Genomic DNA, 16,896 nt, shown 5'->3' on the forward strand with positions numbered 1-16,896 from the left:
TCGCGGGAGTCCATCCCCTCCCCCGACGATATCCACTTGAGGAGCGAAAGGACATGTATGGAGTAGAGAAAAGCTTGCGACAAGCAATAATCGAGCACGAAGAAAATGATAACCGAGCGATGACCACTTACGCCATTAAACTTTACAGTGAGAGGAAAATATTTGAGTGGAGTGAACTGTTCAAAACTGCAATAACGGAGAGCATAACCAGTAATGAATTGGTAATTGGAAAGTACACAAAATGAACAAAATGTAACAGATGATAGAGCTCCTCGATGATTCCCTCCGCGTCAGTTCATATTGCTTCCGGCGGAAAGTTTCGGCAGATGAAATCCTTACTAAGGCCACGGATAACGTTTATAACATAGGTAACAAAGGACTATTAGTATAATTTAACCGGGGATAATTGTTATGTACGAAGTAAATGATAATTTAAGTAACAATTGAGCATGTAATCATATGCTTTCAGGCAAATATTTAAATCGACAAGTCATCATTTTCGCGAGTTAATTGAAATAAGCCTTAGTGCGTAAACCTTTGGACAAATACTGGCCGTTTTACGGGGCAGAACAATTTAGTCTGGCTTGAATAACCGACCAGCTTTTCGTTGAGGGAGCATAGCACTTTTTTTTAATAGAAAACCTTGCAATTTGGGACACCGGAATCGATCAAGCAACCTAATTTTTCATGATACTGCAGTGACATCTTCTTGGTGGTTATAAGGTTAGCTTAAATGCTGTTATGAAATACCCGCTGAAAGAGAAGGGAGGTAGAGAGAAAGTACACTACAAACATTCGCACACAATCATTTCCATCAGCAAAATTGTCAGGCCCAATTTACTTTGAGTCCTCTAAAACTTGTCCATATGAAAATTAGCTAAGAGATAAAAGTTACTGGGTCACAGAATTCTCAGCTACGGGTCGCGTATGGTGCATCAATCTCCGGCCTCTTATGATTTAAATGAACTGTCAAGAAAAAAATCTCCACTCATCCTCTCAGGCAGCTGGCCAAAATTTTTCATGTCATCGGAAATTGATATTTTATACATACTGGAAATGATGCGTGCCCATGTAAATATTGCACGTTTCTCTCGTCCCTTCCCTCATTACCTACCCTAACGGCGCAATTGACCTCAACTGTTGATCGCTTCTTCCATACACCATGCCATATTTCATGAAAAGCAATGGGAGATTTACCTTTGCCTTCGTAAAGAAAATTACGAGTCCAGTCAATTCTAAGCGGACGGTGAACGTGGAGCGGTACGCAAATAGAAGCCTAGTCGAAACAAGGCGTGGCAGACATACAGACTTAAAATAACTACATTTCAACCACGGAATGGGGAAGTTATAGTTTACGATAAACAATCTTTAATGCTAATTACCAAATATTTATCCAATTACAACGTGTAAGTGCTCATTCAATGACTTATCACATCCAACATGACCCAATAAAAATTTAGCGATTATGTTCTAATTTAAAATCTTTCCTTGGGGGGCCTTGCATCAATGTCCGATCATATCACTTATGATATCTCTAAATGAGTTGTACATTTCAATAATCAGATCATTAAGATAGCTTAATACGCATATAATTAACTTTTTAAGCGATATTTACCTTGTTATTGGCTAATCAATTGCATGCACTGACTATTTCAATAATCAATCGCCAGAGAGAGATCGATGAACTTGCAACAAAATTAAATGCTTTATCAAAAAGTTTCAGCCATCCATGGTCATTTACATGTGAAGCAAAAGGGATCCTATCAAAAATCATCAAGCTTGGCCATAAATTGTTACCACACCTGGATTAGTACTTGCTTCTCTACACTTTGCTGTATTGAAAAGCAACAGCCCTTAGAAATGAGCCAGAAAAACAAGTGAGAAGATCATCTTCTGACACAAGGAAGGTCGTTAACTTAAAAAAAATATAATCCCAATCATCGGAGAAATCTCAAAGCGAATGATCCAATATGAACCAGAATAAACTCGCATAAAACTTGGGTCGAAGTTTTAATGAATTTCCAAAGTTATCGTTGCCGAAAAGTCACATTTTTCACCAGTGAGTTTTCAACTTCATATCACCATCGAAATTCAGAGGATCGTTTAAAAATCTCTAGCCTAATCAACCGACGACCAAGACTGTAGTCCACACTGAAATAAGAGGAATGTAGAATATAATGCATTTCTTTTACTGATTTAAGTAACGACTTCATAGATGAAAAGCCACCATATTCCATCCGTGCACGTCTCCCATACTTAAATTCTGCAAAACGATTTCTGACAATTTTAGCTTTCCAAACCGGGTGGCTATGATAGCGAAGAACGATATAACCCGGAGGTAGATGAATTAGAGAAATATTTACTGAGATATGAACTATTTTACTGAGAAGATAATGTTTAGGGTAAAGCTCAAAAAAACTAATTCAAAGTAAGATTATTCACATTTTTGATTTGGGGTTGAGCATGAGTATTCGCATGAACTTCATTCATAATCTTACATCGTGTTCATCATTCGTTTTCAATACTGTGCAGGAACTAATTTTATTTTTCGTTATACAGATGAAATTAAAAACATGAAAATGAGGTATTGTTTTATTAGAACACAGGTTTTATTAAAAAAATATGAAAAACAATACATAATTTAAAAGTAGATTTCTCATTGGGCTACATTTCTCATTCTGCCTCAACCGAAAAAGGGGCCAATGAACCAGCGGTTCCCAATGGTCGTAGATTTATATTATGTCCAGATGATCTAACTCGCCGGTTGGACCATAAACACCACAATCCGTTCGTTGAAAGGGAATGTTATGAATCCAAATCAATTTAAAAATGAAGCGTGCTTGGAACAATTAGGTAGGATTTTGAAGTCAATGCGAATTCTATAAAACTATTCCATATTTTCAGGATGAAACAGATGCTAAAGAGTCTGCCTTTACTCTCGCATATAAATACTTCTTACGAAAATAATGTTAGCTGAAATAATGCCATGCATCTTCTAGATTTAAATTGTATAAAGGAACGGTTAAATTGAGATCAGAAAAACTTTGTCATGTCAAAACAAATCATTGTCATCAAGAAAAATACGAAACGATTGCAAGCCAATATAAGCGCGCCCACTTCACGCCGAAAGGCTCAGTCACTTTCAATATCAGAGATTTGAAAACATCACTACGGCATTGATATCTCAAACTGGCTTCTTTCTCATTAAGGCAATTTAATATGCCGTACACTCAGAATTGAATAAAAATGCGAGTGGCAAGCTGGCGCAGATGAAAAATCGACGAACTGGTTACACAACCATTCGACACGCTGATACCTTTTCATTATCTGCCATTGAGGAGAGGAGGAAAATTTCGGACGGAAATCCGAAAACTTTAATGGAGAAGCTAATTCAATCACTGGGAGCGGAGGAAATCTTGTTCCCCGTTCGGCGAGGACGATTATATTTCCGTCGAGGATGATTGAATACAGGTGATTGGACCACGAGACGGGAGAAGCTGGGCGAGGCGGCTTCGCCCGATGCAGGAGAGCCGAGTAATAATCCCCCGATGTCACAATCTTCATTCTCGTAACGCAAGCATAACGCAAGTCAAAAGGCAACGTCTACGCAGTTTTAAAGCGAAATTAGTTTCTCCCAGTGTATAATTTGAAGGAATAATTATTGGTTTTCCCACCGGGTGTGATTTTGGGTAATTGTTACTAACGTTTCGAAGGCTGATTCTGTCATCGTCTTCTGATTCTACCCCTGAAGACGACGGCAGACTCGGCCTTCGAAACTTTGTGACCAATTAACCCGATGGAAAACCCAAGAATAATTCTTTCAAAATAAATAAGGTATATTTTCGATATTGGACAAAACTAACGTTTTAGGGCTGGTAATTTTACGTTTTCCTGTTATGTAAGTAAGAACTCGAACGTACTGTTGACGATTCGACCCGCGATACATCATTTAATGGTATTAAAATTCTAATGCTGTGCATAATATTGATATTCACGAGAAACGGCAACAATGCGGAATAATGAACACGGTATGGAACAAGAAGAAACGCAAAAGCGGTCAAGTATATGTTGTCGTAACTTTCGATATAAGAAAACTTATTTAAGCTTTATCACTGACACCCTGTTTAACCCATTATAACCCAATGTTGCTTCCAAGTAACATAATTAATGTATACATTTTCAGCTCTATTCAAGAAAGATTTAAACTAAAAGTTCTTTTGTACTGTTAAGTTTGATGGTGAAATATGTAGCTGCCACAATAATTACGATTGATTGGAAATTTTTCACATTTTTAAAATGAGAAGTCATGAAATTTAATTTCTCCCAAAAGCAGCTCTTAGTTTAAAGGGTTAATTCTTGGTCTACTGAATAAATGACAAAACGACACGCGAGACCAATCTTAGAAAGAGTAGAGATATACAGTATCCGCAATCCCAAAGCTCCAGCTGGTTTAAAGAGCTGAGACTCCACAGTGCGGCATTTACGGGGAACTAGCGGAAACGGTCGAGCGGCCTATTGTCGCGCCACACGAAGGGGTTCATGAAAATTGCATCTTCCCTTGGAAATCAACGGGATTACTTTCCGCGCAGGGTTCGCCGAATGGTCCGTAAGAAGGTGTGCTAACTCACCGCATGGTGATGTGGACTTCAATGAATAATAGATGAACTACATAGTAGTTTCATCTAGACTTACTGAAGGAACGCGGCAGAATAAATGAATTGAGAATGACGGGAAACCGATAAGAGCACACATTTCGCCGAGGGAAGAGAAAATTCAATCTAGAAAATCAAATAGGAGGGGAAAAAAAAACAGGAATGATACCCGAAATCTAAGTAAATAAGAAAGAGTGAATTCATTCACGCCTTCTCTACAGGAAAAGTGAAGTCACATAACGCCCTCGTTACTTTGAGTTTTCCTCCGAGGAATTGATAAAAACCGCACCAGTGATTGAAAATTTATAAACAAAAATAATAAAACTTATCTATTTCACCAGCGTTAATTGAAGATAAGATGGATATCTAACCTGTCAATTTTTAGCTACCTTCAGACTCCATACTGGCTCGAGAGCTGTCCAAAAATGGTTAAATCGCTAGTTGAAGTTCCAGAGCATACGCCACTATAGATAAAATGTTTCGGTAATCAACAGGATGAGAACAAATAACTTGAAATTTACGAAACAGTCCTAAAGCTCTGGAAAATAAAATTATGGAAACAAAAATCTAAATAGGCCCGAAGTCAACAGTATTAAAAAATTGAAGAAATTGCGCAGAGATCGATATTAAGTTTTTCTTTAGCATGCCTTCTCATACTTTCCTCGTGCTATATATATTTTGAAATTTATGAAAGACAGCTCATTTATTAAAAGAGAAAATAAGAAGCTCTTATCCAAGCATTACATGTGAGTGCATGGTGAACTCTTGAATATTTACATTGTCAACAGAATATTATATTGCTATCAATAATTATCAATTGTAGGGACTATAGGCCAGACGGGATATAGCATCTAAAGAGCTGTAATAAGTCAAAATTTCCGATTCGGAACACAGCTTTCGATTGGTCTATATGTTATTAGGTTGACGGTTCATACAAGACGTGGTTTGGGGACTTGGAATGGTTTGAGTGTATCAACACTTCGCACAATTTCTGATTTTCCTACCCCTCAAATTGGACTAATTAACGAAATAAATTATGACACAGGCCAATGGAGCTATTAAACGCTGTACACAATGAAAAGGTAACAAAACTAAACTATGGAATTAGTGAACAGAGATATGAAATTATTAATTCCAAACCACGTGAGGACTCTCAGAATTCAAGATAATTTACATGCTCACAAGGACCCGTACAACGTAAAATGGTGTACATTATTCCTCTATCCACAAAATTTACATAATTTTCCCACTTTGACTTCGTGAATACTAAGATTTTGATAAGTTTACAGAATAAAGAACCGTCGCTTGGTGAACATACAAACTACTATGAGAAAGACAATAACCGAGTCGTGAAGAAAATTCAAGCGGCAGATAAGTTAATGAGCTACTAACTCCCCCACGTGAGGTCCTCGTTCTAATCAGTTTCGTTGTGATGCACAGAAAGTCTGATGAACAACCTACCATCCGGCAGACTGTATCTCTGCAAATGCTTCAGCAACATGCTGCACATGTAAGGTTTGTTGAGCGTCATGTTAACATGCCCTGGCCAGATTAGCATGTACGATATTACAGGTAACTTGTAATTAACTTCGCATTCCCCTCCGTTCACCACAATCGAGCTCCGAAAAGCAGAGTCTGGCCTAATTGGTCTGGCCAACCTAGCCACCCCAACTCTCAACATCCCACCATTCTTGCACCGCGTTTCCAGTGCAGCCAGAAACATTTCTCCGTCCAGTTGCAGCACGTAGCGCTGTATTTTGATGGAGGTCTTGAAGTCTTGATTCTGCGTTAGATAAACCGAGACAGCGTTGCAGTCCAAGATGGTGATCTGCGAAGAGTGAGACCGTCTCAGATGTATCTCCAGGGCCGTGAGAGGATTTTTGTCCGCCAAATTTCTTAAGCCTGGGATTGTCTCCTCCCAGAGGCAAGTGGAGATGGCACATCCGAGCGGGCGATGTAAGCAGTAGGTCTCGTGCCATTTTCGGATCTTGGCCCTCATGGGACATTCTGGACACCCGTAAATGGCGAAAGAGCAAGGCAGCCTAGCGAGTGCAGTGATCATGGTGATGGCGTGGTTTCTCCGTTTGCTCAGGCTTCCCCTACAGACGGGGCACCGGGCTAGGCGGCGGAAACATGGGCGGCATATGATGTGGCCCCTGCGACACATCCTGGGCGGTGGCATCACGCTAGTCCTGCACACGGGACATAGGAGAATCTCCTCTATCTCTCTGCTAATAAAGTAGCCAGCCTGTCAGAGTGCAAAACACCATCATCTCACGTTCGCACAACAAGGTGAAAAGTAACATCACCTCGTGAAAGCTATTCTAATGGGCAAAAAAAACTCTCAGGCACACACTTAAAATTAAGTCTCGCCCAAAATGAATGCGCAAGAACCCCAAATTACAACTTTCCCGAAGAAAATAGTAGATTTCCACGGTATTTGATATTTGCAAGAACACAAAAGAAATGGATATTGAAGTGATCAAAAAGACGTCTACAGCTAATGAACACGATAAATATCTTAATTTACCTGAAAACTCATCCTGTCGGTTATTGTTCTTTCATGTCGCCGAGTCGCTTGTTGATTCGATCTTCATTTGTCGTCTGTTATGAAAGCCGACGTACACTATGCGCAATTCCCTCATTAAGATAGCATAAGATAATATAATTGAGTACTATGTATACAATTAATTTTACTTGTTTTTGCAGCACTTTCGTCCATCATTAGGATTGTTCACGATGTAAAATAAGTTAAAAATCCAAAATATGGTGAAGATCCGACAAAAATTGGCCATTCGATAAAAGTACAGTCACTAGAAACAAAGCCCATTAAAAAAAATGAAAGGCATTCAGATATCCACCTAAGATGTTATTTACTGGGCAGAATCCCTCAGGAAAACTTAATCCAAATAACACTTCTAAGTAACAATGGCTACGTTGTCAAGGACAGAAATCGACTTCGCAATCAACTAATGGATTGAAAATTTTTGAAAAATTGTTCCGATTAAATTTTTAACGAAATAATTCATTTGATTCAATTCCACTGTGTTAATAGTTAATGAATAAGTTTTTTTCCTCTTTCAATACGCTTACAACAGAAAAAAAACACCAGTCGCGATACTTAAGCATTTCCTAAAGCGCTGTTATAATATGGATATATAATATGTATAATATACTCTACGCATAAATAAATGTTTCATTACATCAGAAGGAGCGTTTATAATATCAGAGAACAAATTACTGATAAGGGTGAAAAATAAGGGAAATATTGAAAAGCGAGGGTCACGAATTTTGTCACCCTTAGCATCAAATGCAACACTTTCAAAAGTAACCAAATAATTGACTAGCTCAGGGCCTTACTACCACAATGAAGTGGTAGTTACTTTCGAAGCTGACAGAAGGTTAGATAGGCTCATCAAAAATCAAATGCTGACGAAATAAAAAATAAATGAATTGAAAAATGTAGTGAGAGAAGGCTAAGAATTCCTTTATCATTCCATGAAATTAACATGTTAAAAAATGCGATACAGAAAAGAAGTTCAGGCGATTAAGGAAAACGAGCGTGATGCGCCCGCTCCCAGCGGGCTTCCCCCGCTCTTTTCAATGCAGGTCCACAGAGGGATGGGCGCGTTTCTAATTTTAAAATGTAGAAAAAAAGGCAGGATCTTATGTACAAATTTTATTGGAATGTTCATGTACAACTTGAGGTCAGAGGACCTCTTTAAACACAACATTGGAAGTAATTACACTAACCTCTGTTTAACGCACATGACGACTCATACTTACGTATCAAAAGGAGACTTGAATGTGGAATCAGCCTCATTTTGATAAAAGTTATTTAAAGAATGCGAAATATTATTGCAAATGAACAAATGTATTAGTTTGTGCGCCGTTAACGTCAGGAATATTTACCGGTTTTTTAATTATTTAATAACCAATTTTAGGAAACAATAGCAATAAGTTAGGAAGTAAGATATGCCGTCGCATGTTCTCTGATAAACTCGGTGCATTTTGGTTCCTCATTTGTAGAGTTTGGTTGCGTATAAGTTGAGAAAAAGGTATCTATACAGTAGAAATAATACAGAAGATACTAACCGCCTTGAAGCACGATTGAGAGCCACGCGGGAATATCAATGCCTTTTCAGATTACCGTGAGAGTGAAATACATCAGCAACGGTCCACACCGACCAGGATGTTATGGCGATTACATGACGACCGAGTCCGATATTTCAGGGTTGGAGAGAGTGACATCCTTCCATGACATCCACGTGTGCGCGGCTACGCAGGATTTGGGTCCTTGCCTGAAGGTTACGGTCAACGTCGGAGCGTGGTGGTGAAACCTCGAAAACCACGTGCCGCATACCGTGACCTCGGCCTTGGTGGGACCTTCGACAAATAGGGAATGCTCCCCCGACACGTGTCTTCCATCCACACTCATAACACGAGGCAAATTTTTTTTTAACACTTTGATTGAATGGAATGTAGCAAAGTATTTGTATGCACACGTGCATGGACAAAATTTTATCTTCTCGCCCTTGCATGGAAAAATTATTTATTTCAAGGGTACACCTACCCGAATTCGAGATCAAATCTGACGTAAAGGCCGTTTTACACGGTACACGGAATTGCGCAATCTGACGTACGTGCGAAGGCGCAATCAAAATTGCGTCGTGTAAAGCGGTGAATTGCTAGGGCACATGCGAGAATGCGTGGATGCGAGACGGCAAAATAGCCCCTGTTCTAATATCGTTCATGCATTCACGCAATTCCACGCCATTTTAGAAATTAATGCAGCTCTAACTTGCGCAATTCCCTGCCCCGTGTAAAACGGCCTTAAGAGAGCCAATAAAGTAGTTTGAGGAGAGTTCAAGGACCTTGAGGTTCAAATCCGGATACATGCAATGTTAATTACACTGCTTCGAGTCCATTAGAACATTCTCCAGCACGACAGACTAAATAATCAGTGAAGGAATAATGACATCAAGGGGGGCAAACTTAAACTATCCAATGAATTTAATCTCACCAGACTAGATTCAACTATTCTTCCCCAAGCTCTGTGATATCATTAAATCCCACTCTTTGTATCCAACAAAATGCTTGTCTCCTGAAAAATAGATCTTCCACCGTTACGTGTCAGAGTGAATTTCGGATTTAGGGTTCTATGGCTGAATCTCATATATTATGCCATAGTTTTAAATTTAGATTATAATTTTTGTTATATGTTGGATCTGTGAACTTCTACGCGATGGAAATTAATCGGAACTAGATGAACTTCAAAGATATATTTCAGCATCGATTATAGATTCATAATTCTTAAAAATATCCCATTAAGTAGCGCTATGGCTTGCTGAAGACCGGTTAGTTTAAGTTGTTTCAGGAATACCTATCCATCATACAAACTCTACTTCGAGTTATTGTCAAGTGAACCGACACTTAATTTTGAGAATTAAAGCTTCAGTAATGAAGAGTATACTCTCGCAGAACATGTACTGCATTACCATAACCTGCGCCAATGAATAAGCAATTTTTAACCCACTGGATATTACTCTAAAAATGACAAACCATCGATGCTTATTGTTCATTCTAAGAAGAACCTTACCCAAAGAAAATATTTCATCACCGTCTCATCGAAAAAGACAATTAGGTTTCAATTTGAAGAATATTTTTTGCATGGACCAGTGGAAAGTGACCACGATACAGACCTGTAGGTACTTTTGAGCAGTCTAAAAAATCTGGAAGTGTAAAATAAATTGAAATAAAATTTTTCATTATTAATTCTACTATTTTCGTTTAAAAATTAAAATCATTACGACCGCTAAAAGTACAGGAAGCGTTGACACAAAGGAAAAGCGAACTCTTCGCTTTCATAACCAATCACAAATCTTTAAATCTTGCCAGAATATTCACCTCCTAATTGTCCTTACGCAATCTACCCTTAAAAAATAAGGCGACTCCTATAAGGCGGCGGGTGGAAAGAAAATAGCTCCGCAGAGAAGTGATCGCTCTGTAATGTAGTCTTGCAATAAGATTTCCCCCGCGAGAGTGGTAAAATAAAATACACCCACGGGGTTGAAAAGAAATACGGAGAGGGTTTAGCGCAAGTTGACTGCGTGGGTTCGTCTCGGAAGCGAGGGAAATGGGCGATGGGGAAGCTGAGTGGGGGATCATGGGACTGAGGTTTTTAAAGGTGGCCTCCTTCGGGGTTAAGTGGCGGAAAGGAAGAAAAGGGAGCAAGATTCGCATCGAGTCGAGTCCCCGCGGAATCTGCCACCATGTCACGCACTCACGTCGTCGAAATTCCTCGAAATGGATTGTGGTTGGCTCAAAGGGGGAGGAGGGAGAAAATGGTACGAAATGTGAAACATACTTTGTCGGCTGAAAGTATACGGGATGGAGAAAGGCCCGCTTTACGAGACGCTGTCACGGGAGAATGTACACGTGAGAGTATTACACTCCAAGGTAGCAACTCGAGCAATATGATTAAGTTCGTTCGTAAGATGGGGTTGAAAACGATATTGAATACATGTCGCATTTACTTAGAAAGTAAACTGGCGAAGGAATTTGAAAAATTCATACGCAATGTAGCAGCTCAATTAAAGGATTACTTAATGTGAAAGTGAACTTACGTTGTAAAGCATACCTTCACTAATCCTTTCACTTTGAATACGTAAAAATAGATGGGAAGCAGAGGAGATATACTTCATAACAGTATAATAAAATATTTTCGCCCTTCTCCGCAAGTGCAGGAAATGTTTACCAAATGGATTAAATCAATTACACGCATGTAGGCGATATTTCCCCCTGCCACACACCCTGGTGGTGGCTTGCACGGTACCTAACTCGAAAATGTAAGTAGATGTTTATATGAATGCTTAAAGCTGAAACATTCACTTCGGCCATGTGTTATGCTTTGTGCAATAGAAGAGACATCGGAAAAGTGCAACGGGTTGTATTTAATATTACTTGCAAACCTAAGAATGTACACAAAAACCTTTCTACCCTAAAAAATTCCTGATGATGGTAAAACGCATGGAGGCATCATCAAAGTTATTTTTTTTCTATTTTGAGCACTGAGTATTACACACTATATTACGTGCTTTGGTACAATCATTGACTAAATACCGTACCCAGTGAACTGGAGATTTGAAAATGATCGAAATGAGAAGTACAATCATCTAAAGCTTTATAAGAGAGCCAACACAAGACTTGGTGTCCCAACAATCAGTAATGAAGCCGCATCAAATAAGACGACCTTTCGTTAATGAACGAGTCATAAGAACTTTCGGATGACTTGAGAGAGAGAGTCTGATTGGAAGGGAAGCTCAGCCCCAGTATCGATAGGGGTACACTGTTTGATTTACCCATAAAACCACCAGTAAACCGGGCCCGATACTAATCTCACTCTATTTCCCTCGAGTACAGCAGATTTAGCTCCAAAGGAAGCGCCATTTGCAGATTGGCAAGGATGAGATACGGAGCATTGGCAAAAGCACCTTACATAGCTTAAGAGAGCTGCAGGATTTATCGCCAAAAGAAGAAAACTTTTTGTAATTAATAGCGCCAAATTGCCTGTAACCCAATCGCGATTGAAGTTTCGATAAACTCCACATTATAATTCATTACTATTTCATTAGATGTCATTAAAAATTTGGAAGGAAAACTCAAAGGGAGGGCCAGACAAGGTTGATGGTTTCCCGACGAGAACTTAACTTTCGAATTCACCAGGTTACTCAAGTTATTAGCTTGGGATGTAGAATACTACCGCAACAACTTACAATGAACATTGTATCATGTAATATCTCCCATTTAAATTACCTGCAGAAATACATGCCTGGAAAATACTATGTGGGTTTTAATTATAAATATACAAAGTTTAATCCACAGAAATTTTGACGTTTTACCACCAGAAATTGACAACCTAAAGTAACAAAATAAGTTAACAGTAACGTAAATACTTAATTTCTCAGCCTTTATGCTTAATTGTTCTGAGACATTTCCTATCATTATAAAACCAATAAGTATACAAAGCAATATAATCCTAAAATATACCAAAGGTTATGGAAAAGCTTAGCTATCCCGTAGGATTTTATCCATAATATAACGAATACTAGCCTTCGTAACACTATCCCACATACTCAAATAGCTTCCAGATTTCAAAATCTTTATGAAAATACATCAGGACACCCTCAGCAAACAGTCTTCCATCAACGGTAGTAAAATTAATAGTGGGCAATTATTACATCCTAATAAAAAAAAACCAGCAAAAACGATGGAGCTGGATAACCAGTGAATATCAAAATAACCTAGATTCATGACGAAGCTAGTTTGCTTTAATAAGTAAACAATTAACGTTTTCCCACAAACTACAGGCATCTGGCAATTCGTCCACTATAATTTCCGGCGAGAGTTTAGCGAGGAGAACATAGTTGCCCATTTCGTCCACGTTTCAGCTCCGAGAACCACTTCAAGTAAGTGCCTAATACGCGCGATTAAACGCTTTTTATTGAGCTGCTCCGTAGGTCTTTCCACGTCCTTAGTAAAGCGTACGGGAACAGATTTTACGGGAGATGCTAGCCGAGCAGGATGTTCGCAGCAGAGGGCGTGAATGAGATAGAACCCCTCGGGGGAGATGGCGGGGGCGAATGGCCGTAAGATCCCTTCAATAGCGCGAGGCTCTGATAATGACTGGCTTTAACGAACCGACAACGCACACGAGAATTACGCCTTGCATGCTCTTGATGAACTGCGCAAAAAAATTATCGTAGGCCCATGATGTAACCACACAACCTCTTTTCCAAACAATTAAGTTCAAAGATCTTGATTTCACTATTTTTTTTATAGCTAAACCTTTTATTTTCATAACGCACTGCGTACCCTTTATGGACTACCCTAACAAATCGCTATAGGCTTTGGGTATCACGTCTTAGACCCACGTTCCCAATCAAACTGCCAAGAAATTATTTCGCTATTATCATATGTCATTTTCATCATATTGTGAGAACTTAATAATTTCATGTGGTAAAAGAATGTTGTACCTTACATAAATATACCTCAAGGATGCTTTGGGAATAGGAAAGCTTCAAGTGCGCATTAATTTTGAACTGCTGTTTTAAAAAAATGAGATCTTGAAAGGAAAACTTAATGAGATTTAGTATCTACATCTTTCAAATTTTATGTTGAAGAGTGTAATAGCCAGTCGGAGAAAAAAAAACAAGAAAAAGCTAGAGTATTCATGAGATATTAAAAAAACTTCACCCCACATTCTTGCCGAGTAGACATCACTTTAAAAACCACGGAACCAATTGTTTGCCTAGAACTTAAATGGATCGGAGGATGCTTCCGTTAAATGAACTGAAGCCTAACGTGCCCATAAAACGACCGATCGATGAGGAGCACACCTCTCAATTCAATCTGGCGCGTAGAATTTCATTAACATCGATAATGGCCACTATCGGAAAACGTGAAACGCATGGCCGTCTGACCATTAGACAGACGTGCGGAAGCTCTACTCCCACTCGATACGGGGTCCTGACGTGGCTAGAAAATAGCACGGCCCGTATATACACCACCCACCACCGATCGGGGGCAACACAAGATGGGGCGAGGCGCAGTGGCGGGGGCTGAGGAAAGGGTTCCGGAGGAGGCGAGACGTGATTTATTGGCGAGGAAACTTGTGGAAAAGGAGGCAGGGGAGAGAAGTTATCTTCCCGAGAAGGGTCCACGGGTTGAGTGATGGGGTGACAAATGGAGCGGCAAGGATACGGCCGTAGAATGGGATGGGGCCCCCTTCAATGATATCGCTGAATGCGACGCTTTCAATGCATACGAATAACGAGAACTGAAGGAACACAATACGCCCAAACCATCTATCATTGTGCGAAATGCCACAGAAAAAAATCTTTCTCCTTCACCGGGATTCGAACCAGGATCCCCAGATTTCGGGTCGAGTACTTTATCCACTAAAGCTACCGAGGCGTCATTGCCATCTGTGGAAATATTTGAACTGAACCGGATGAGATGGTATGGACTGATGAGCATATTATGCGACAAGCAGTCCAAGTCGTGCTCATTGCGCCATAGCCGGAGAGCAAAGCCCGACTTTAAACACTGAAGGTGTTCCCTCGCTTCGATTCTATTTAGATCCGGGTTCGAATCCCGGTTAAGGTGAATGATTTTTTTCCATGGAATTCTCGCGCAATTTGTGCATTGCTGGTGACACCGTAAAATTATCACCCCGATTCACTTAAATCTATTATCATCTTCACAGTGGCGCAGCGAGGGGGGGTTTGGGGGATAAAAACCCCCCCACAGAGCTCAAAGAAATTTTATGTTTAATCCATTTTACTTAATTGGATTGATATTACTAATAGAATAGTGTATAGATTAATAAAATATCCCTCAGAAAGCCGTAAAACTCACCATTTTGAACCATTTATCTTAAAATTCCGCAATTTATTAATCTCGCACCTTCCGCTTATCTTGGTGGGTATTCCATACCCTCACACACCCCGGTATTAGTTGCACCTAAACCCCCCTAGCCTTAATTCCTAGCTGCGCTCCTGCATCTTCACACTGTCACCCATGAATTATGTAATGCAGCATAATATCGTACCCTTAATGTAGTAACAGTAGCAATTGGATCGATTAAACTAGCTGCCACTTAAAATCAATCTCCCCACCCACTTTCCTCCCCTCCATCACCTCATGCAGACATTAAATATGAATAAGACATTTTTTCTAATCATATTCCCTTGATAAGGCGACCAGCATTGGGCAGGAAACGTTGGAACTAAGCCAGTATCAACACAGCAGCGACACATCGCAAACATTACCATTATAATTTAATTATGTAATTTATTTACTAAATAATGTCATAAATTACAAAGAACCAAATTTAATCACCAAATCAGATTTATTTTACTACGAACATGGCTAAAAAGTCTACTCCGCAAAAATAAACCCCGAGTAGCAGCAAAAAAATGTATTACGTGTAATTACTAAATTTGGGAGTACCGTGATCACCTTTCAATGAGGACAGAATTTTTACCTAATGCCATGCTATTATGTTGTAATGAAGCTGTGATAAAGAAATTTCCTCGTGGATAATGCTATATGAATCTTTTAAGTTTAACAGAAAGTCATTGGGCACATCAGCAGTAACCTAATATCTGAGCGAAATGGGAGATGCCTTAAAACATTAAATAACGGATAGTCGTAAATATTTTGTTTTCACATAGTCCATTAAAATATCACTCTCACGGAGAGATTCCAAGATCGATTAAAAACTCGTACGTCATGGATGCACCTCTACTGTAAGGACAAAGATCAACAGGTCAAAAATGTCGTAACAATGAGAGTGACTATTTATTTTGAACCAGCTACGCGAATAGCGATTTCATCTCAATGAACACTGAATTCTCGAGATGTTTCAAATCTTGTTCCAAGGCAACTTCAGTAATGACTATAATTTCTCTTTCAGTCGGAATTCAGATGTCGAAACCATAGAAAATTACGTAAGTGAGCACTCGCTACGTGCGCATACGAGGAATGTTTCGCTTTCATCGAACCAATTTACTTGTCTTTGCACCATCTCAACGTCGCATGATGAAATGTCTAAATCGGCATTACAGTACCACCTCGAATGAATTGATCTTCATCTCCCTATAAAGGAAGGATTAAAAAAGAAGTAAATTTTCCATAGCAGGAAGAAAATTTCCAAGATGCTATAACGAGGTCTATAGATTAACTGGGTATACGGTCAGCCATTATACATTCTATATGAAGAATTGCGCATATTGCGATGATATTGAATCGTATAGAACCATGGTTGATCGAAATAAGTTCATTGATCGGAAATAGACAAGTTTAAAAATATTCACGCTCTCCTACTACGAAAACATTGACCAGACACTAATTTTTATGCGGATATTGTGTGACTGCTTATTTTCGCTGTTTATTGGCAAAGCCCATTACGGGAACGTGGCTCAATGTAGAGAGCTACGCTGATTCGACAATGGAGTAAACCGAAAAGGGAGATTGTGTTTTTCCGTTCCTGAGAAGACCAAAAAAGTCGTGTGAACGCATACCCCAACAAAAACGTTTCCATCGGGAAGATTAATTGTTATGCGTAGAACACTTTTAGTTGTGTTTTCCCTTTGAGCGTATCAAAAGGTGTGATAACTCAGCAGGATAACCAATCGCAGAAGTTGTATGACGTGATAAACGTAATGAGAAAACGACGCCA

General features: G+C 39.3%; 2 protein-coding genes across 5 annotated transcripts in view; both read right to left on the reverse strand.

The window, feature by feature from the left end:
* Positions 1–16,896, reverse strand: part of LOC124166376 (GTP cyclohydrolase 1) — an 87,347-nt gene that overhangs the window by 14,008 nt on the left and 56,443 nt on the right. The gene's annotated exons all lie outside the window — the stretch shown is intronic.
* Positions 4,311–7,529, reverse strand: LOC124166377 (probable E3 ubiquitin-protein ligase sinah). Its single transcript, XM_046543884.1, has 2 exons — positions 7,183–7,529; positions 4,311–6,900 (listed from the first exon to the last, which is right to left on the reverse strand). Exons 1-2 carry the CDS (start codon positions 7,192–7,194, stop codon positions 6,067–6,069), a joined length of 846 nt encoding a protein of 281 aa, XP_046399840.1. The 5' UTR covers positions 7,195–7,529; the 3' UTR covers positions 4,311–6,066.

This window comes from Ischnura elegans, chromosome 10 (assembly GCF_921293095.1).
Source record: "Ischnura elegans chromosome 10, ioIscEleg1.1, whole genome shotgun sequence".
NCBI lineage: Eukaryota > Metazoa > Arthropoda > Insecta > Odonata > Coenagrionidae > Ischnura > Ischnura elegans.